Source organism: Manduca sexta, chromosome 8, assembly GCF_014839805.1.
Source record: "Manduca sexta isolate Smith_Timp_Sample1 chromosome 8, JHU_Msex_v1.0, whole genome shotgun sequence".
Lineage (NCBI taxonomy): Eukaryota > Metazoa > Arthropoda > Insecta > Lepidoptera > Sphingidae > Manduca > Manduca sexta.
The window spans coordinates 4,222,534-4,247,188 of record NC_051122.1 but is presented as its reverse complement, the minus strand read 5'-3'; the positions used below and the strand labels follow the sequence as shown (position 1 = coordinate 4,247,188).

At 37.3% G+C, this 24,655-nt stretch overlaps 2 protein-coding genes across 4 annotated transcripts in view; both read left to right on the top strand.

Moving 5' to 3' along the window:
- The window catches only part of LOC115442728 (furin-like protease 2), a 306,129-nt gene that overhangs the window by 191,370 nt on the left and 90,104 nt on the right, over positions 1–24,655 (top strand). The gene's annotated exons all lie outside the window — the stretch shown is intronic.
- LOC119188660 lies at positions 1,652–5,966 on the top strand. Its single transcript, XM_037436544.1, has one exon. The coding sequence runs from the start codon at positions 2,039–2,041 to the stop codon at positions 3,095–3,097; it is 1,059 nt and encodes a 352-aa protein (XP_037292441.1). The 5' UTR covers positions 1,652–2,038; the 3' UTR covers positions 3,098–5,966.

Here is a 24,655-nt window from a genome sequence, read left to right as displayed (position 1 = left end):
CTAGTTGCGCCTCTGCATACCCCTTCTGGGATAAAATGCGTGATGTTATGTATGTATGTAATAAATATCATAAACATTAAATGAACATCATCTCGTATATCATTGGAACGTAGTCCGGGCGTTCTGAGCGCAATAGAGCCTCGCATAGCTCAGACGACGCTGACAGCGGCAACTTACGTTTCTAATATCGCGGCTGTTCTTTTGCCCTTTTAAGTTTCGTATTGTGTGTAAGCGATTTTAAATAAAATTCCTTTGCAAGTGTTCTTTTAGTCACGTTAGTGCTTTTTCAGGTAAGCCCTTTGTCAGTGCAATACTGATGGAAAATATTTTTTTCGTGTTTTTTATTTAAATATATCGCAATGACGAAATTAAATAAATTTAAGGTGAATTGACAAACGATGTATGTGGATTACAATTGTCACTAATAGTCCATTGAAATGTTACATTTTTTAGGCCTTACCTTGCGTTTTTTAGAGGACGCAATTTTATTTTTTTGATGTGTAGAGGGGGTCAGTCTAAAGCTAAAACCATATTATCAGCTATTCTTACAATAAGAGAGGTTAGAAATAATAATAATAATAGCAGGCAGATGTTCTTTTGTTCCCTAATTGTCCCTTGGGTATTTGGGTATTAATGAGAGTACAAAAAAGTATTATGAACCTTATAAACACACGTTCTGATGACGTTGCAATGGACATTGCTTAACATTGAATTTCTTAACATTTTCGCTTATAACTTTTTTATTTATAGTTTTACGACAAAAGTTACTAAACCAAAGTTGTAGAGAATTTAATTTGCAACAAAAAATGTTTATACATTTTTTGTCAGATAAATAGTTTAAGAGAGACATCGTAAAACCATTTCCACCCCTATTTTCAAGATGGCGGCCGTGGGACAAGGGTGGCGACCCCACAAACTTGGTTTTAGCTTTAGACTGACCCCCCCTACACTTCAACAAAATAAAATTGCGTCCTCTAAAAAACGCAACCCCAAATGTAACTTTTCAATGGACTATAAGTCCTGACAATTTAGTCTCGTATAGCAGCATCATGCGCGTTATCAGTCCTAAGTTAAGTATCAAACCCGAGACCACTTGATGAAACCTAACTCTTCGCACTACACCACAAAGCTTATGTAAAGATATTCGGTCCCACAGTATTTGTTAGATGAAATTCGATAAATCAATTCAGCCAGCAATTCGTAAGGGGAGTATCGGGAGAGATGTTCCCGCCGCAACGTATTCGGCGGTTTTATTACTGCTGATAGCATTAATGTTAAGGATGTGACCTATGATACCCCGCGCTCCCCAATCCATAATTTACGATGTTAACGGACCTCCGTTTATTGATACGTGCAATGTGACCCCGCTGTTCAACTTTGATAGTTACAAATTTAGACCCATTTTCCTTTGACCTTAAATATAATCTGATTGTTACATTTATAGGTCCGTTTGATATTGTGAAAGGTCACCTAAATTTTAGGAATTTTGTAGGGCAGATACGCTCTATCGTTGTGTCATAACAAGGAAGAAGCCTGTTCGATGTCACAGTTGAGAATATAATGTTTTTTAGTATGCGTCGTAAGAAAAAATACATATTAGGGAGTGACGTCACGGACGTTGAGCTAGTAGAAGCCGACTCTATTTATAACCGCGTTAAAAATAAAAGAAGTTCATATTTGATAATTGTTTATTTAACAAAGTATTAAAGCCAGTGCAATACATTAGTGTTATTGTTATACAGTGATACTATGATGTGTAAGGTTTAAAAAATCGAAATATTAAAAAACTTATAACTAACAGTATTAAAACTACCCTAAACTTTATATACAATAAAAAAAAAGTGATCTGTATGAATATTTACACAAAAGAACGCAAAGATTATTAAAGTGTATACCAGTGTGTGTGCTCAGCCAAACAGTGCAGCTTTGTATGGTGTATATCACACCATTAAATACTCCCATCTACGACAATCACGAACAGCGCCATCTATTGTCTCTCCGAGTAACAAAATAGTAAAGATCAATTACAGTAAGCAACATGCCGGCAGCTAAGTGTGGTGGATGTGCAAAATACTTGTCTCCGCTAGGTGCCGCTACGTGCAGTATTTGTAAAACACCATTCCATCGTGCCTGTGGCGCCTTACCATCTTCAGGTTCCGTGGCTACATCGTGGAGTTGTTCCGCTTGCGCACAGAAGAGTCTAAAATCTGTAATTGTAGACTCAGCTCCAAAGATGGACAATTTGAATCAAGAGCCTACAACAAAGTTTCCTGGCGATGAGAATTTGGGCGCGGAGATATTGAATGTACTACAAAGTTTTAAGGGGGAGCTGCGGGGAGAATTGCGACACATGTTTAAGGAGGAGTTCGTTATGTTTAAAAATGAATTATTAGACGAACTTCAAAGGCTGCGTACGGATTTAAATAAGCTACAGACAGACAGGGATCAACTAAAATTGTCATGTGATTGCCTAAAGGAGCGCTTAGATATTATGGACACCCGGATGGCAGCTTATGAGCAAAAACTTATGGGTCCATCGGAGGCGATTAACGAAGTCGCTCAATTAAGACAGGAGCTTAACCATCGCGACCAGCAATTGCTCTCAAATGATCTGGAGATATCGAACCTACCAGAAAACAGTACCGAGAGCCTCACCCATACGGTTAAGCTTATAGCGACCAAGTTGGGTGTTCGCTTAGATGATCGCGATATTGTCAGCGCGGATCGTGCCGGGGGCAGACGCGTGAACGCGACGAGTGCCGCGGGTGCAGTGGAGAGCAGGCCCCGTCCTATCGTCGTGCGCTTTGCACGCCGCGACCTGCGCGACGAATTGATGCGCGCTGCACGGGTGCGTCGAGGAGCTAACACCAGTGATCTCGGCCTGCCAGGGCAGACGCGTAGATTCTATTTGAATGAACGCCTGACCAAAAGTAACCGACTGTTGTTTCGTCGTGCACGCGAAGCCGGTCAACGCCTTGCTTGGAAATTTGTATGGACGAAGCATGGGCGTATACTTGCGCGGCAATATGCCGACGATAAAGCGGTTATCATCCGGAGTGAAACCGATCTTCAGCATATTTTTGGTCCCGATGCATAATGTTCGTCCAATTAATATATTATATTATAGTTCTAGAGTTTACGGTGCTATTACTATTAAGTACTTGATACAACATACATATTTTCATTACATCAGACCCAATTCACAATATTATATTTATTTAAGTCGTGCTGTTTATCGTAACTGCAAGTGCAATAGGCATGTAACCGTAAACATAAAAAACTTGTTCTTAATTATTTTTTTCATTTTAAACATATACATTTTTTTGTCTGAATGTAGTTCTTTGTTATTTTTGCTTATAGACCGGGATATTATGTTCTTTATCTTAAATTCTAAAAACTTGTTTATTTTTAATTACTTGTTTATTTCTAATGCCGCGTAATAATTACAGTATAAAATTTGGTCTATTCAATGCCGGGTCATTATCCACGAATCACGATGAATTTATAATTGCTATGAATCATCACCTAGTTGACGTCATGGCAATCAATGAAACGTGGCTGCGTAGGGGAGAGGAGGGCAGAGCGCCGGTGGTTCCTGGTTACCGTTTGCGTCACGCCCCACGCCCAGAGGATATTCGTGGAGGAAGAGGGGGAGGTGTTGCATTCTACATTAAATCAGGAACCAAAACCCGAGTTAGTGTTCACCCTTATCACCCGCAGGTAGAACAATTGTGGATGAGTATTACCGCCAAATCAAAGAAACTGTTAATAGGAACGGCATATCGGCCTCCATGGCTGGATTTAGATATTTTTGTGGACGCTATAACTGACACCCTTTGTGCACTTGCTCCCTACGATAAAGTTATATTGTTGGGTGATTTTAATGTTAATATGTCTGATGTAAATAATTTTAAAGTGAATAGATTTAAGCAATTTTTAAAATATTTTAATATGGACCAAATTGTAAACACACCCACGCATTTCGTAGGTGATAGTGCCACTTTAATTGATGTGATTTGTACAGACGCGCGGTCCCGGGGAGTCCATGTGGATCACATTACAGAACTCGGCCATCACTCATTTGTTACGTGTAATATTGTGTTCGAAACAGAAAAACACACACGTAAAATTGTCTCATTTCGCCCTTTTAAAAACATCTCAGTGGACGACTTTAGGCAAGATATAGATGCTATATCTTGGAATCTAATTAACGAGTTAGAAAACGTTAATGATATGGTGCAATATTTTAATTTACATATCACACGATTATTTAATGCACACGCGCCATTGAAAATTAGGTCTTTCAAAACCCAACCAACGCCTTGGATAACGGACAATATAAAGCTAATGTTCAAACTTCGAAATGATGCTCGTAAACGTTACCGCCACACTAAACTTCAGGCACATAAACAATATTACTTAGATCTTAAACATTTAGCTATAGTTAGTTTACTTAACGAAAAGAAAGCGTACTTTAATAAGTATATTAATGAGAATATACATAATTCAAGATTACTTTGGTCGAATTTAAAAAAGCACGTTCGTCCCGAGTGCGCGAATGATGATCAGTGTCTTGAAGAGTTTAATGATCCGGACCGTATAAACTCAGCATTTCTCGATGTCCCGGGCGATCCTAAAATCACGATATCCCAACTGACGTTTTTTGAATTTAATCGTTATAGTAACAATATTTTTTCACTTAAACCTACAGACTCAAAAACAATTCAAAAAATCATAAGTAACATATCTACCAACGCACAAGGAATCGATGGGATATCGAAAGAGATGCTGAACTTAACCCTGCCACAGTCTTTATCAGCTATTACAGAAATAGTGAACAGATCTATCACATCTTGTACATTTCCAAATCTATGGCGGGAAGCAATAGTGCGACCGCTTCCAAAAAATAAGAATCCTCAAACCTGTAAGGATCTTCGGCCAATAAGTATATTGCCCTGTTTGTCCAAGGTGTTGGAAAAGGTTGTATATTTGCAGGTTACAGATTTTCTTGAAACGAATGGGATTTTACCAGAATTACAGTCGGGTTTTAGAAAGGGCCGCGGTACCACAACAGCATTAGCTGATGTCGTTGGTAACATTCTCGAGGCGCGAGATCGGGGGGAGGGGACGATATTGACATTACTAGACTTCTCACGAGCTTTTGACACAATTAATATCAACCTACTCATTTCTAAATTATCATACTACGGTTTTGATAACCAAACCCTAAAGTGGTTTCACAGTTACCTAACCGGTAGGTCACAACGTGTACAGATTCAAAAAAGCGATGGTTCAGTACTCTCCTCCTCTCCACGATATATATCTAGAGGGGTTCCGCAAGGGTCGCTTTTGGGTCCAATTTTGTTCATTTTGTATAGTGCGGACATGACGAGTAATATAAGAGATTGCAAATATCATATTTATGCGGATGACACCCAACTTTATATCTCCTTTAATGCAACACAGACATCTTCTGCCGTTTCTGTTTTAAATGAGCAACTGGACAGGATTGCTGCATGGTCTCTAAATAACTCACTTGTGTTGAACCCAGAAAAATCTAAGTTTATGGTGTTGGGGAGTCAAAAACAAATCAGGGCTATAATTTCATTGAACCCTGATGTTAAAATCATGGGTCAAAGCATAGCTCGTGTGGAGACTGCTCGTAGCTTGGGTCTTGTCATGGACCCGGGACTGCGGTTTGAGAGTCACATCAATGGTGTTGTAAAAAATTGTTTTTACAGATTGAGGGTTTTGTACGGGATAAGAGATTTTCTTAGTATTACCTTGAGAAAGAGACTGGTAGACAGTTTAATTTTATCTAAATTAAATTATTGCGACATTGTCTACGGCCCCTGTCTGTTGTCCCGTACAGGACGCTTAATCCAGCGTGTCCAGAATGCATGCACACGATTCTGTTTTGGTGTGGCTCGTAAAAACCACATTACGCCATACTTGAATAAAAACAATATATTAAAATGGCTGCTCGTCGTAAATTGCATATGGCAAGCTTATTGTTCGGGCTGATAAATACACACAAACCGGCATACCTGTACAATAAGTTAAGTTGGAGACATGACCACTACAAATGCTCTGCTCGTTCGACATCTTATCCACTCTTGACGCCTAGACATAAAACTGCTGCCTTTAGGGGGATGTTTCAAGTTCGCGGCCAGTCACTGCTGGAATGTCTTACTGCCACCATATATTAGATCCCTGAAAACAAAGAATACATTTAAATGACATTTAAAAATACATTTATTAAATGAACAAAAGAACGAAGACACGTAATATAACAATACTTACGCATGTTTTATGACCTTTGCATGGATAAGGCTAGTTTGACCTCTAAGCAACTGGCAGCGAATAATCACTGTTCCATGTGATTACATCCTTAATGGCATGGTTTCCCATAACTTCTTCGTTAACTTTTGCTTGTAAGTTTTTGTGACGACGCATTGATTATTGATTATTGTTTCGATACACCTACTATAAGTGAATATTTTTCTTATAATATTATGTTTATGACACGTGCACGTGAGCAACGTGCGCCTGCGACGGCTTGTCCGACGCAACTAATAATAATATTATAATCGGCGTGGTTGGGTGCGTGCACTCGACAGCTCCTTTAATGAGCCTCATTACGCACAACTTGAATAACTTTTGTTTTTATATAGACATCTTATTATTATTGTTTATTGGCTAGTTTAACGCCCGTTGATACGTCACTTAAGGTGACTACTGAAAAACAGCGTTGTGTTGTGGTTCGCACCACATCACAACATTATGCTGAGTGGTCACCTACCGGTCACAGCCGCGACCAGCCATTTTTTATTATAATTTTTTTTTTTGTTGTTATTATTTGTGTTATTTTTATTATATTATTATTATTGTGTTTATTTATGTTGCGACTGTGGCTAATAAATCGTTTTTCTTTCTTTCTTTCTTTCTATTAGAATTAACGCATGCAATTAGGCATAAGTTGCATTAAGGGATTCACGCACAAGGCGAAAATTGCCATGTCGGGTACACAGTGTAATAATACCTAGGAATTTAAGTGGTTTTGAAATCTAAAAACTGAGACGTTTCGATGGCTCGTAGGAACCCCGATTACACGAGTATCATTGTTGAAATATGCTGCCACTTGACCAATATGATAAAGATATAAAGGTATAGTTTTCATTATTTGTTAAAATAACCATCTCATTTTATGGCTTTTTACAAAAAACAAGTTTCTACGTAAAGCACGCTAAACATTCCTAAGCAAAAGCATACTAGCAAAGCTAAAAAATATGCGCGCCTTTATGACGACGGAATGTGTTTGATATCCCCGAGGGAAGTATTTTATATCGTCGTTTGCGAACATTATTACACTATCGCATATCTCAAAGGGTTCGAATATGATATTATAATATCACAATATGGGAATAGAAACGCGATAGCGCGCGCGAGGACAGTGCGCGTAACACGAAACCCTTTCCCGGGCACCGAAGCCGTTGTACAGCGTGTATATAATTTACATTCGTCCCGAAATGTGGTTTAGACGCGTGTGTAAATGATTTACGTACGCTAAGCTAAATATTTGCAGGATTTGTCTGACGCTCTGACCGCACGTCACAATGTTGCGTTGACGCGCGTCAACTACCGTCGCGCTGTCATCGTCGTTGACACAGAAATGTTTAGTTGGGGATATAATTAAAGTTTCATGTTTAGTTTGATAATTTTTAGTAATGTTTTAATGCAGGCTCGCTTTGATCCGACTTCGCTTTAGACATTAATATTCTCAGGAGTGTATTCGAAGTGATTACGACTATTGATACCCAGTACTATTCTGTATTAAATGTTCTCGGTTATACTTATTAGTGCACTGGTTTCATCATCAAAAAGGGGACCGATAGTAATTTTAAAATATTAGGTTAAATTATATAGGTAATAATGACATATGAAAAAAAAAGCACATGAAATTAAAGTCTTGTTTTGAAAATCTCATTCATATCCAACCAGATACAGTAACCGTCGCTGCTCCGCATAATTCGCACATTAGCGGCTCTGAACGTATGACATCAAACCATTAATATCAATCGCAAGGCACATACGCAGATGAACTCGTTACAATTCCGCACGCACAAATTGAATTATACGAATCCCGTGGATTTTATATCTATTAGGCGAACGTTCAGCCGTCCCGGGGGCGCTGGTTTAGATACCGATAACTTTCTCATTTCCTCCGGGCAGCGTTACTTAGCCGAATATAAAACCGGTCCCGTGTGACAAAATGGCCGTACGGCGAGGGTGTGACTCGGAATTAAGCTATCAATCTCCCACCTGACATGGCGTTTACACTTTTATGACGCTATATATTTATGGCGCTTAAAACGCGACGAAAGAATGAGTTGTGCGAGCACGTTTGTTTTCTTTTCGTGTTGGTCTTGACTTACGTACTTTTGTATACAAATGTATGTAATTTTGCCATTTTGAATTTTGGTTGTTGAAATAAAACTATTTTGCGGATTTTATTGCGGTTTCGAAGACTTTTCAGCCTTCGTGGTCACGGGGCGGACTGAGGTGTTTATCATACATAAAGTCTAAGTTACAATATCTACCTACATTTTTTTTTAATTTAGCTCAATTTCAAAATAGTTTTATATCAATGGCTAATATTCGCGTAAACATAAAAAAAATATTAATAATACTGGTTATATCAGATTTAAGGATTATTTTGTATTAAAGAATAAAATGCTATAAATATAACTGTCGATATTATGCTTACATTTCGATTTAGGACGCCATATTAGATTTCGTCGCAGCTACTAATGCAGTTGACAATGCAATGTGTTGCAATTGCAAATTCCCAGCTCTGCCAGCGTATAGAGTTTCTGTCAAAGCTGGTTCTAAGAATTGCTTTTCATAAGATTCAGTATCTAACTTAATATGTATATAAAAGCCTTTTATACGTTTTGCTGTCTTGACAGTTTAGTAGAATTTTATAGTTTGTAGACTGTTATGTAGAGAAATGCAAATAAAAATTTCTTATTAATAACTGAGTATGCGGTGATAAAGGTATTTTGCTCTTTGTCATGACAGCATTGTATTGAGTGTTAATGTATTATTTTTTGGTAATAAAAGTTATATTTACAGTTATATTTACCTAGTATATTGTATGTACTTTTACCCAATAAAAGTATATAAGTAACAAATATAAGTAAATATAAGTAAGTAGACAATATAAGTAAGTCGCCTGAGGTTTATACGGGATAAATCGTTTCTATTTAGTTATTAATTATGCCCTGTCTCTCAAAACTGTCTTAAAGGAACAATACCTCGGAGTTACTACTCTGTCTACTCGAAGAACAAAATTCTCACACACATTTCAAAAAAATAATCGTCTCCCTTTTATGAAATATTTTGCTACGTTATTTAGTCTACGATGTACTTCAGATATCCTTTGTCAACATCTAGCTAACGATGCACCGCGGCTTCGTCGACACATAGACACGCGTGACAAATAAATTCAAAATCTAATCTGTGCATTAACCATTAATGGTGCAATGATAAAGTACACGGAGCATTCGCCGGCAGCGAGTGCGCTAATAGTAAATATTGCTGAAGTTGCACTGCGACACGGGCGCTAGTTGTGTTGTGAATTTTAATGATGTTTTAAGCGTACCGCCGCGCAGTGCCGCTGAGTTCGCGGAGACGCGCCACGTCTAATCCGCGCAGCTTCCGAACGTGTTTGTGTAAAGTTTTCCATTACATTAGAGCGGCGCGGGCCGCGTCGCCGCTCGCAACTAGAACAAATGGACGGCGACGCGCGCTGATATCGTAACTGCTACTGTTATTGTAACGGATGTAACTTTGGATAAACGTCAACTGTTCTAGAATTTACTGCGCTGTCGCTGCTAGCAGCGAGTGGCGTTTTATTAGTCCGTTTTGCATACATTACACGAAGCGCCGATACACCGGCCGACGTGAAACGCTTCGTAGTTCGCGGTATTCGTTTTCACTTTGTAGCAATCTGTACCGACGCACGTCGTTTCAGCAAATAAACGAACGCCTTTTTTTGTAATGTCGCGACGAAATTTCATTCGCAGTTAATGTTGAAGAAAATTGTCTTCGGTGCAGTTCACGCGAGTGACGTAACTGCTCCTCCACTGTCCAATTTGCAAAGAAATTTACGCCGTTTGCTGTGATCGTGGTGAGGGAGCAATTTTCGCGGCTATCTCATTTCATTCGGATCTTTTATTATTTCTATGAATGATTTTTACCATAATTTTTACATATTTAAAGTAAGGCACAATATAAGTATATTATATATCGTTCGTAATGTATACATGTTTATATGAATGACATAAAAATGACGGTACATATACTTTTTTACTTAAATTAGACGAACGAAAACATTATAATTCATACCAGTGTCGATATAACAATTTCTCCATGTTAGTAGCACTTACTCAGTCTAGGAGACCGGCTCAAAGGCAATGCCGTTACCTGTGTACAGCCGAAGCGTCTAATTCGAATCGGACGGTAAGTGCAGACGTCCGCATTTCCACGTGCATCCTCATGTCATGCTAATGCACCTGTTCGGGCTTTGATCTTGTTATCGGTGCCGATTGCTGGCTCTTTGCGTATTAAATTCTATGTTCAAAAATACTGCATTGTTCTATCTTTGATTTTGAACGTTTGAAAATGAAGCGCTTTATAAAAAAGTTCTTAATTAGATTGGCATTATGTTGAGTTAATCCATGTAGCCAGCCTGGATAGCAATAATGTCGTCAAAGAAGTTAATTAGATTCTTTGATTAGAAAAATAAACATACACCTCTTTCATTAAGGCCTACACGGAGTTCTGAGCCATCTAAAAAACCTATTAAGGCTTTTTGTACACAAAAAACCTTTATTTTACGAAATTAGATACTCCACGTCCTTCACTCAAGAGACGTTGCAAGTATTCATGAATAAAGTCGGACAAGAGGAGTAATTTATTCGGGACAAAGTTACACAAAGTGACCTTTAGTATTATAATTGTGGCAACATTTTCATTAGCAGCTTGGCACACGTCCATAAACTAAAGGAAATTTATGGACCCCAAGATGACTGCGAACTAACATTAGTATGTATTATTTGCTGTATAATAAGATTATAGTTAAGTTGGGTTCGTGACGCGTTCCCGTTAGAGGACTTCAGATATTATTGTGTGTCGCTTGTTCGAGCGTAAACTTTTGGGTCAAAGGAGGACGGTCGTATGGAGTTTGAACTAATTAATTATTGTTATTATACTCAATTACTGCATTTTCTATTTAAGTGTCTACATCGGTTTTTGTAGTAAGCAAAGTGTACCATTACTTGCGGTACTGCGGCCAAAATTTTTATATATTAGGATATAAATTAAAAATAAATATAATTATTTGCCTGCCTCAGTGGCTTAGTTGTATTACGTTAGTTGCAGAGCTGAGGCCTCGGGTTCGATACCCGGGTCGGACGTGATATTGGATTTTCTATTCAGTATCAGCTCGGAGTTTGGAATTTGTGCCCGATATGGCGTTTGGTCCGATCACGTCATGGAACGAAATACACCTATTAGCAAGTGAGGATAAAAGCGTTATGAGTGTGTGTGTGTGTGTAAATATTTTATCATAAATTTCCGATGTATTCGGACTTGAAAACATAACTCTTCGAAGTAATACACTTCGACCCAATAAATTCGCCGATACACCCAAAAAAGACGCTCTTTAAATACAGCTTTTAAAATTGATGAGAAAATGGCGAATTATTCACCGTTTAAATATTATCTGACAGGTATTTTGTCAGCGAACGGTTCAGATCGAGTCGGGCCGAGACAAATTAAGGCGAAACTCGACCGTTACGCGGGTAATCGCTGCAATTTGCGAAAAGATCACGTTTACCTTGTATATTATTTGGATGGCCTTTAAAAAATTAGCATTTAATTTTTTAGGGTTCTGTATTTAAATGGTATCAACGAAATTCTGTTAATGAAACTGCTATACGTTTCTCTATCTTTGAATGACGAGACGAGCTTGCCGTTTGCCTGATAGTAAGCGATACAACCCCCCATAAACAGTAGAAAAACCATGCAACACTTTGAATTACAAACTATTGTTTGGTATTCCACTGCCCTCACCATCCTGAGACATGAGATGTTAAGTCTCATTATGTACAGTAGTTACACTGGCTGCAATGTCCTTTAAACCGGTATACAACAGTGACTACACGCTGTTGTTTGGCGACAGAAAGAGAAATTGCGGTGGTACCTACCCACGCAGACTCTGACGTATGAGAGACCTACCACCAGTAGCTGATCTATCTCATAGCGCTTTTATCGATCGATATGTAAAGGCCTTGTCCGACCGTAATATATGACAGGATGAAATATAAGGAATATGTTTGATTCTTCTATATATTCACACAAAACAAACACAAATGGCGGTGACGTACGGAAACTTCGGTCCCCGAGAACGACTTATGCTTGGCCGATTTTTATTCAATTTTCCGACCAAAGTACAAAATGTTTCTTTGGAAACGTTTCGCGTTAGATACTTAGAAAAACATTTTTACTCCATTGAAAATCTATTACTTAAGTTACGTGCAATGAACTGGAATAAAGGCGTATAAATAGGGATTTTACAAAGTGTTCTCGTTTTACTAAATAAACCTTATATCGGCGGCTTTATTGGTCTCATTGTACATAATTTTCTATTTCATTTTAGATTGTTTTTTTTTATCGGCACTCTTCTCATTTGTTGAAGTGGAGATTTTTTTACGGTAAATGATTACTGTTTATTACACATTTATTTTCAGTGTGCTCTTTCTAAGCGATTAGTTTAATATATTAGTGTATTTCGAATTTACTGGTGGATTTCGCCCGGCAATTTAATTTATCTTATAGTAATAAAACTATTGTTCGGTTTTTATTGCAGTTTTTAATTTTGATTATCTCACAATGTTTCGAAGACTGCAGCGTTCATTCTCAGAATGAAATAGTTTTATTTCATTGTCTAACATTCGAATAAGAAATCATTAATTGATCTCTTTTATTTCTACACTCCTTTTATTGATTAGAACATTTGCTTTACATAGTTTAATTATCATTAAGTAGATATTGAATATACGCTGATGTACAATAGGTATTGTTTGCGCCAACATTTCAATCGATCTATGTTACTTATTACCGATATTTATATCTAGCATATAAAAACAATGCGCACGGCAACAAAAAAAACATCCAACTATTTAAACAATTGCTGCAATATCTATCGAAACAAACGTCGGATTTTCCATTCTGTACGTTCACATTTAAAACGTACGTATTTGCCTTTGAACTTATTGACTTAGTTTCGTATTTATCTTGCTATATTTTTCCATGATTTCCCAATAGAAATATGAATGCGCTTGTTGGTTTAAGCTATACAGGTAACAAGGCTATTGTTTTAACAATCTATTGTGCAAACGTTAAAAAAAACATTCGAATGTAACAATGTGCGGTGTTTTTGCGGAAGAGTTAATACGCTACGATTGTTTGCTCTATGATGATTGTTATGGGAATAATTTCGGCCAGAGTTGAAAAAGTTGAGTAAATAAAACCTTTTTAGTTTGCGCCCGGATTGATTATAAAATGCGTAAACCTCTTTAGTTGTATACGTTTAAACAATTAAAATTTGGAACATTTGCTGCAGATATAGGTTTTTTCTTTTAATAGTAGCATAATATATATTTTGTTTAATAATAATTATTGTTACTGCTACCTTTCCTAATGCATGTTGTAGCAACCTTCAAAAGCAGTGCACTTAAGCTTTTTTATTTTATATTGTGTACTAACCTTAATATAAGTAGTTCAATTGAATCTCATAGAATGTATGTAAATCAGACGTCCATACTCCTTGATAAAAATGAAGTCAAATCATTTCTTCAACACGGTTGAAAACTTGCGCCTACCATATTTTAGAACGGGATGAGGACATTTTTAATAAACCTTTATTGCCCACATACAATAAAGAAATATAAGAGGACACAAAAAACATTATCCTTAACGAAATAAAACATGATGCACAATAAATAGGTCTTAACGCTTAAGCGATCTGAGCCGACAACTTATACCTAATGCCTTCCTGGTTCCCACATAGTTTGAGCATTTGCGATCTCGAAGCTGATGTATAGCCTATACAGCTTATTACCTATACGGATTGAATTAATGCGCTGTGACGATCTAATTAAAATGATTGACATAGCATGTAATGTAACTAAAGCGCTCTATGCAGTATGATAATATCCTTTGAGTCCCCGACGTGTACATTACCGTTGTAATTAATATTTGCTCGCGGGTTAACTAGAATTCAATTTACTTGATGTATGACGCGTCGTCTATTCTATTATTGTAAAGAGGAAACGTTTATGAGTTTTGTTTGTTTTTACACGAGCACGATGAAGTGATGCCACTGCAGCTGACGGTGAGTGTTACTGATGGTAAGTAGAGTGGGGTCCAGTGGCGAAGCGTCCATACAATCCGATTCCCATCGCCTTCCCTTTTAGGTTTATTGAGGTTTGCCTTAGTTTTTGTTTTCTATCGAATTGGCCGCTATATGTTAACTACAGGCATTTTTTTTGCATTGGGTTACCTTTTGAAAAATTTAACCTTTCGCCACTGGTGTGGTCTAATATAATGTCGACTGACGAGAGATGGTTGCCCCTCGAAAGTCGACACAAATAAGCCGGTGGTAATTTGGTTTGGTATTTTGCTGGTGGTAGGATATATTTTATATCCGTCCGGATAGCGACCACCGTATGTAAACAAGGTGTTAAAACCCGTCATAGTGGCTTACGTAAGTGTGTCGCAATTCGTTATCAGCCTGTCTATATCCGATTCCAACAGGCCGGCATAATTATGTCGACTGCCGAGGGGTAATCATCTCTCGTCGGTCGACATTCTATTAGACCCCACTCAATTTACCATCAGACGCAGGGGTCACACACAAAACGCAAAACATGCAATAAATGAATATATGCCTAGCGGTTCAGAAATACGGTTCAATTCGTATTTCCGAGCGGCCAATTTAAAAATGTTCAAACGTTTGACGTAATCCGGTACAATACAAGTTTCTTTTGCGTCATCGCGAACTGTATTTAGACATCAATTATACTTGAAGAGTAATAACGCTTGTTATTAACCAAGGGTTCCGCTTTGATTTTATAATTATTGTATAAACAAAATTAGGTCGGCCATTATTGCGTGTTATTCCCGCGAGACTCTGTATACGTGTGTTATATGAATTAGGAACGAGTCCCAATAGAAATCATTCAGGCGACCGGAAGTTGATCGCATACGGTATTAATAGAATTTTAGACGGGCACTAACTAAGACCGCCGCGCATAAAATTGATTTTGGTAAACGTTAATGATCCTATTCAACGAGAACGGAAGCCGCTTAGTTCAATACTAAAGCATAAGCTATGCGATCGATAAGGAAAAGGGTTTTAAATTTAATTGAAGGTTTATTTTTTTATTGTTTTTTTTTTTCATAGAAAAGAGTCGAGTTAATTATCTCATACTTATAACGTTTCAAAACAAGATTAATTATTTTGTTGTTCAGTCTATCAGTCTCGAAGGGTCCATATAACCCGACTCCTGCCGGCTTCCTTTTCATGTACACTCTAATTATCGTTAGAATGATTTGCTGAACGAATTTATGCATATTAGTACCTATGTGTTGTGTCGGGCTCCCTTTTGGAATACTTCAGCCATCGCCACTGTAGTCTATAATTACATATATATTGTAGTACAAGCGTAACATTCATAGCAAAGTAAGTAAATTACTAATGTTACTTCGCGTCGTGGCAGACTTAATACGTTAATACGATGAAACACAAACAATTTCGGCAAAAACTGCGCCACCGCTATATACCAAGTGTTAATTCCAACAAATGCTACTTGAAATTCAGGTCGCGTCAGCGCGGCGTCGCGTCAACCCGAGACGTCGACGTCATCCGTCAGCCGAAAACTGCCCTTCATTATAATTGTTATACAAATAATTTCGTTATCTTCAGACAATCGTAACTTCGGAATCAGAAAACAAATTATGCAAACTCGGGGCTACCATTTCGCGGAAAGCTTTTTCGAATGACATTAATTTGGAAGTTTTGAACAAGTTTGATCGGAATCAGAAGTTGATGTGCCCTGGGGATCTAGTTGGAATGTTTGTGTCATTTTTGTTTGTAAAAATTGTGTTATTTTTCTATAATTTTTTTCGGACACTTGATATCGTTTTTGTTGAGAGTTCGGATTTGTTTGGAGCTGGAAAATAATTGTGTAGTCTTTTTATACAACGCATCTAATATAATATTTTTAATCATTGTATTTATACAATGACGCGCGATTATTTTGAACATCGTTTTTTTATATAACTGGCATTGGTCCCTTTTAGTTGATTTTTTAAGTTATATTATCGTCGTTGTATTAACACTATACTTAAAGGATATTAGCTGGAGTACCCCTATCAATAATCGTCAATAATGAATCGCATATGAAGACCGAACACACACTCCCGCCACGTTCGATAGATCGATAGACTGGTGAACGCTGGGGATGACCCACGAGTGCGGCCACTCGAGGGCCCATTGTATCCGCTATGAGAGGGAAGCTCGCTCCATGCGAGTGCCTCACGAGATGAGCCTCTTACATCCCACGCATATACATGTGAGCTAAGTCTGTTGGATCAAACGATTTGATCACGTCGATGTCGGATCACAATGTTGGTGAATTGATATTATTGAACGTTTATTGATGCTGGTTATTAGTGGAAGGGGGGCGAATATTATCTACGTAATGAAACTCTTATCATTGAGTGACCGATGATGTAAAGGTTAAACAAATTGCTTTGGATATATGGTATTAGAGAACCTGCGACAATGTTAGGAAGATGCTTTTTGGATTTTTTGCCCTAAGAGGTTTAAAGCTCACCAGCCCCACTATTCGTATAAATACTCAAGGATAAGCATAAAAGGTTCGCCAGAGCTTGCATGAATGCAAGGCAACATATTTATCGTAAATATGCGATAGTATACAGTAATCTTTTTAAAAAAAATAATTATAAATAATATTTAGCACACGTAATATCTTTTTGTGATATCACGCGATAATATAACCTCTCTGTTCATATTTATCTGTGCTTTTATAATACAGGATGTACTGAAGTAGGCAATTTTTCACCTGGAACAACAGTAATTTGGCTCGTATTTCTTACAATGAGTGGCTTTCATTAGGGTTATTACCTTCCATTTGCATAATTACCCGCGATAATATAAATATCCCATAAAATATGTTTTCATGATCATTTTGCCAACATTCGGTGTTATATTTATAGAATAAAATTCACCCAAATAAATTATTAAATATAATGATTTCTTATATTTACGCGAATGTTAGACATTGAAATTAAACTACTTTTAGGATTCTATCGCGGTTTTTTTATATTTAAATTTTCTCCCGACGTTTCGAAGGCTTTGCAGCCTTCATGGTCACGGGGGGGGGGGGGACTAGTGACTAAATATAAAAAAAACCGCGATAGAATCCGAAAATTAGTTTAATTTCAATTATTAAGTATTTCATTTTGAATATTAATTTAATAATCTCTATATCGGCCCTGCCTGCGTTGGTTTGGTTTCGGGAAATAATAATCCTTTTGCACTCAGGGATAACGTGCTCTGTATTAGGGAAAGCATTTTCAGAATTCGAGCGGTACTAGCAGATGTTAACGTTATCAAACTATCTCGTCAGCTGTAAGTTGGATTATTGTTTTAAAATTACATTTTCCCAGGGATTATTTTAATTTAATTTAAGTAAAATAGCAATTTGTTAAAGTTACTACGAAAATGTAGATTTTATTAGAAAAATACATTTAGTTTTATTACTACTATAACAAAGTTGAATAGCGAACAATACTTTTAAAATTCTGCAAAGTTTTGTTTGATATTAAATTTTAAAAATAATATTTAAAGAAAAGCGCAAATGTTTTTTGCGATAGCAAAAAAACGAATAATGGGATCCGTTGATGAATATCTATTAGTGATAACGATATTAAATTTAATAAAACAGAACGTTTCAGCGCTTTCACATTTAACTATTTTTATATTGATATTTTTAGATTAAATATTATTTTAATTTTACTGTAATATTGTGCAATTTTACAAATTAATTATAATTTATTCAGAAATCCATAGATGTATCATAAAATTCAATAATAATTATTATTTTCGTAAAGCAGTGTGCTTATTACATAGTTGCTTTAGAAGCTAATAAGAGAAGATGAAAATAAAAGTTATTTTCTATGTCGAATTATCTCACACAGTTAATACATTGCGTAGAATTATCGTAGTAATCCGTAGCTTTTCGTAGCTATATCCGTAGCCGTAGCAAATCGCTACGTCGCGTCGTTGGGCGCCGGCCACGGCGCCGGTCGCACGCACGGCCAGCCGTGTCCCGGCATAATAACCGGACTAAACAACTCCTACTGTTTTTTACTGTTTAACGGGGCACGGTTGACACACGCTACCTACTTGCTACATGTTTACGGCTAATAAACTTGCATTTTACGGCTTTGTTTTTTTTTTATTCTAAGATTACACGTAATTAAATTGTTGCTTATGCAACAGTGTTTTTATTAGTCGTGTTACACGTTTGATTAGAGTTTATTGTTCCAAACGTTCAGTCAAAGTCATTGCTTGGGTGACATAGTTTCTGTTTTTGTTTCTGATCGCTGCACCGTAGCTATAAGTCGTTAGTAACATTTTATCAGAAGAGATATTTCTGATCCTTAGAACGTCATCCGAAATTGTAACTTCTAGGTTCTCGTAATAGGTATTAATTTTATGCATTTTAACTATACTTAGAAAGTGGCGAAAATGAAACTTTATTATCCTTCCCTCGCTATTAATACATTTAACAAATATTAACATAACTAAAGACCTCCACTGGCGGCAGACAGTGAATTACATTCAAACCGAAACTTCGTTTAAAATGAAGCTAAAATTTAAACGTGCGCGAATAAAAACCTCTCGCTTAATTTAAAGTCACGGCTTTTAGTTACGCATACAGTATGGAATATGGATGAAATAATTTTTACAACCATTTTGCCAATAGGCATTGTTAATTAAGCCAATTGTTATTCGAGATTGGAGTCATGTTAATTCCTTGCAGTTACCTTATATTTCTATTATCATAATTACTTTTAAAGAATTCATTAGTATCTCTACCAAAAATCATTTAAGAATGTAAAACGTTAATCGATAGTGGAGACCGTTTATAATTCTATTCTATTTCATTGTGGGGGTCATCGCCCACTATCTCGTTACCAAGTAATATTGCTTTACGACGGTATTAAGACATGACACAAGTCTGCGGTACCATTAAAAGAAGTCTTGGGATGGTCTTCTATTTACCAGCAATAACTTGACACTATGTTGTTCAAAGAAAATCTACAGGCTGGTTCTTTGTAACTTGGAATATGTTCATTCATTTAAATTCGCTTATTCAATACGCGAGGGTAGTTGCGAAAGTAGCTATGAGCTCCGCCGTTCCTAAATTGCAGGGCTGTATTTACAGACAATCGCGATGGAAGGATCCCCCTTCGGTATTAAATCTCTAGTAAATAAAACCGTATATGAAAGTGAAATAATACAGTTTATTGTTAAAGGGAAATGCAGACTGCTGAATAGATTAAGATGAAACTTTACACTCGGATAAACGTAAAAGTATTTTATCCCAAATGTTATATAGATAAAATTTTCATCAATCTTCACGCGGTACAAGCCGGGAGCAGCACCTAATAATTTATAATTCTTATTGCAGTAATGCTTAAAATTTAAACAACCAAAAACTCTAAGAACATCACTATAATGCAACTTAACAAACATAATCGCAAGACCATTAAAAAACTACAAATCCGCCCCCGATTAACATGCCCAAGTACGTGCTGCATCCCGCTGCCTCGCAAAGAGCCGACGCGGCGAAACTTTATCGATAATGTATAGCGCATTCCCGTCCAACTAGTGTTCGAGTGCGGGCTTTACAATTAGACGTGTGGGGTAAGTGAGAATCAGCGGAACGACGCACGGTTATTTTCTTTTAGCTCAGTTTGTTTTTGTTCATAAAAAGAAACTCGAGTACTACCCTGTCTTTGTTTCTTATCCTTGTACTTAGTAATAGGATTGGTTAGTTTTGTTTTGTTTTGTTAGATATGTGTTTATATGTTTTGATTTTTTGTTCAATTTTGAATATTGCAGTAGGTCCGATTTTGAGTTTTTAATGATGTATTGTAAAAAATGGTTCTAAGTTGTATAACATAATTCAAGTTATGTTTGCTGTTTTAACTACTTTCGCTCATAATTTTGAACACTAAAATTTGCGAATCTCTCTACACAACGTTAAAATATTTCATTCTCGAAATATGAAATAATTTTCTAGCCTACATTAATTTTAAAATGAAGTGTAATATTACTGTGAGCATTCATTCTGCGTAATATAAAATTAACAACTATATAGAGAGAAATATTTAATTTCATAACTCAATTTAAATATCTTGCATTGTCTGCGGTCCGTAACATAAAATCTAATTGCACGTTTCTCTTTCAGAAAGCCTCAGATTGAAACCGTGAAATAACTCATAAACCATGGAATCTTATTAGTACTATATAATTCATGAACACATTTCTACGCTAGTGCATTTTCGTACACGTAGAAACGGAGTTACGTCAGTTTCTTATTTCCCTCCCGCTCTAACCTCAATCTATTTTGTTTACATTGTTGCGGTCAAGATTATTTTGAGCTGTATATCAAGAATAATAACGTACAACACATTCTAATTAATCCCTTTAACGGTAATAGCGGTCGATGTTTCCCACGTCACCGTTTGTTTGTACGGAGGCTGTTTGATTTGGCCCGTGCACTCGAAGGCCCCGTAAATCGAGTCCAGAATATCTTGACCCTCTCGATACAACGCGGTCTTCCCCATGCTAATGAACTACGCCGATAACGCGCGGGCGGCGGCGGCTCACAGAAAATCGGTCGTTATAATGGCACTTGTGTTTCGTAAACGATGTTTTATTCATGCCGCGATGCTCGACTGCTGCGAATAACCGGCTAATTATTGAGGTGTTCGGGCAAGATTTAGGCGCCGCGAGAATTTCATCGACACCGCTTATAATGAGAGTGCCACTTCGCTTGGCAGGTTAATAAACTTCAGCCTTGTCTTTTCAATATGCTCAGTGAATGTTTCTAAGGTATTGATTATGATAATGCGCCGTGACTTATCTTCAACTCGATACCGTTCTGTATTAGCCGTTACATAAATCGCAGGTCGGTATAGCCGGCCGGGATTGCGTAGGCTTTGTGATTCGTTTAGATGGAAATGTAGCCGATAGCGCTGAAGTCTGGAGATAAGCACTTGGTTTATGATTCGAAATAGTATTGCGATTGGTTGGGAGTGAGTTTTTGTTTGTTTCGACGCTGCCGGTTGTGAATAAATGAGGACGATATCTCGGGATCGGGGCTAAACAGATTACACGAATGAGGCGGTTTTAGGCATTTGTAACAAATCGAATAGAGTAGAGCCAATATAATAAAAATTTCATCGTGCACATATTGAATTTATAGTATAGCTATATGATATATCGATAACAAAAATCTATTTTCTTTTCGTTAATTTAAGGCATAAATACAATATTCCTTAACCTAATATAATATATTTATGTATGAACCTTTTATTCTATACGCGTAGAATCTACAGTAAATTGGAAATACGAGCGCCAAATTTGACGTCGAGAAAGTAGTTTTTGGGACAAGGAAAGCGGGTAGACGTGAAAATTGGCAACATTTTCTAAATAAAATATTTCGTCGCGTTATTAACTCGTAAATATAAGGGCTCCCCCGCGTGCCACAATGCTCCGATCTCGGCGGCTAATAGAATTATACCCGCCGTAGCTTCGAATTAATTTCAACGCTCCCGAACACTTTAAATTTCACCCGTAGGGCGAGTGCGTGACGAAAAATATCGTCCTTCAGGAACAGTATTACCGAATGGGAATTTATTAGTGTTATTATCTTTTACGATAACTGACAATTATATGGCGGTAAGTATGGCTCCTTTGGGAGGTGTGATTTTGTCGAGTTCAACCGTCGTACAATACGTCTAATAAGTAGAAAGTTAAGTACATTTATGTACCGTTTATAAAGATGTGCTATATTAATATTATTAAAAAAAAAATATAAGATTATTAAATACATTTACCTTGTATATATTTTTTTATAATTTGATTGATGATATCAGCCCTGTATTATATACTTGCCCACTGCTGAGCACGGGCCTCCTCTACTACCGAGAGGGATTAGGCCTTAGTCCACCACGCTGGCCTAGTGCGTATTGGTAGACTTCACACACCTTCGAAATTCCTATAGAGAACTTCTCAGATGTGCAGGTTTCCTCACGATGTTTTCCTTCACCGTTAAAGCGAACGATAAATTCACAAAGAATACACACATGATTTTAGAAAAGTCAGAGGTGTGTGCCCTTGGGATTTGAACCTTTTTTTTTTTTTTTTGTTTTGTTTTCGCGGAGAAAGTGCCTTATGACTACCGCCCAGCCTTCGTGGGGGGCGACTGAGCGGTTATGTTGGGGTCACCGTGCCTTACGACCCGACGTTGCGCCGCCCGGAATTGATGTAGACCTTCGGGCGACCGCCGTCCCTAACCTATGTACAACGCACGGCATACCAACTAAAACTCCGCGGTGGCCCTCTTCGGCGCATTAGGGACGGCTGCGGGCTTCCTCTGACGTTGAAATGTCTAGTCTGCGACCGCAACCGCCCCTGCGCGGTGCCGCCTTGCGGCCCGTCTCCTATGGGGGGGGGGGGCTCAAAAGCCCCCGCGCACCGAAGGACGCCCTCGGCGTCTACGGCAGCGTGAGGCCAACAACACGCTGCCGTCCATCCCGGGGGTCAACCGAGAGTGTGCGATGAACGCACTGCACGCACTGAAAAGTGCGCGCGCACTAGGACGGGCAGCCCCCTGCTGCTCACCGACGACCCCCTTCGTGGCCCCTATTAGTCGCCTTTTACGACAGGCAGGGGATACCGTGGTGGAATTCTCCAAACGCCCCCATTCCACAGGGCGGGAGTTGGGATTTGAACCTGCGGACATTCGTCTTCGCAGTCCGTTCCACACCCAACTAGGCTATCGCCGCTATAATTTGATTATTACGCCTAAATCAACTACAATTTTAATGTTACTGAATTAACTACTAGGCTAACAAAATAATAAAAAGCTTAAACATAAGTGCAGTTGAAATTTACACTACAATCTTAAAACACATAAATAAGTATAACACCCGACAAAATGTCACCAACATAAAAATGCACGCGGTCACAATACATTAAGTTAGTTATTAACTTAATGCTACATGACACGAACACAACAGAAACACGATGTAAATATTTTCAAGTTAATACGAAAATGTACGAAAAAACAAGCAACTATCGTTCCACTAACATCACTCGTGACGTTATTTTACGTTTCTTGTTCCTTTAGTACAGTTGACATGCGATTTATTTTAGGTATATCCTGCTTGATTAAATGGCAATGCGATGGGTTATGGCACTAAACAACTTTTATTCTAACCGTACTTTGAGATGCATACGGTATTCACATTGAAATATCAAATAACTATTAAACACGTCTAGTTACGTCTTGCTCCTTATAAACTACGCCAAGAGTTAATTATGCGTTTATGTTTAGAAAAAACTAAACGAAATAACTCATCTGTAATCATGTCAAATAAACTTTGTTTTGATTAGCCCATTTTCACTATAGAACCGAATGTAAAGGTTAATATTGTTTATAGAAATCAGCTTTGAATTACAGTCAACGTTACTCAGTGTATTCAATGTCAAAATCACAATTAATGTTTTACACTCATTCGGTGTACTGAGTAATTAAAAACTATTACATTGAACTAAATCGAAGGGCAGTGTTTAAATGTATTCTGTGTGCAATGGCCCTTAGTTAAATAATCAGTAGTAGGGCTCTCGGAAACAGTCTTCTTGTTATACCACATTTTATATTATAATATTGTTTTTATTATGCTGCTAGCAGAACATTAAATAAATAATAAAATTTATTTGCCATAAACTTGAATGAGCAACAATATTTTTCACATGAAACTGACATGTACATAAAATTATTTGTGCATATACAAAAATAAGTAAACTTTATTTAACTGCCTTAGACTTCATTGTTAGAACGTTGATTTAAGTTATCCATTTATTCATTTTCCTTACATTGCTATGTAGACAGTCATTTTTAAAAGAGAATTATTTTTCTATTTCTCTTAAAACATAACGTTCATTTCAGCCAGTGTACAAAATAAAAACTTTAAAACTTTTGTAGCGACCCCGACAAGCATGTTACCGGTAATACACAAAGGCCAAAAACATTACAATAGAAACAAAAAAAAAACTATTGTTTTTAAACGTTCATAATCTAGTTTATTTTTCGTCGCAGTTTTCTTGTTTTATAGTGATGTAAAGATGTGTATCATGTAGGTTTATAGGTGGTGGCGTGGTTAGCAGGATATTAGAGTATGAAAGCGATGCTGCGAT

Coding starts and splice junctions, on each gene's coding strand:
- LOC119188660 (XM_037436544.1), top strand. CDS start 2,039: ATGCCGGCAGCTAAGTGTGGTGGATGTGCAAAATACTTGTCTCCGCTA.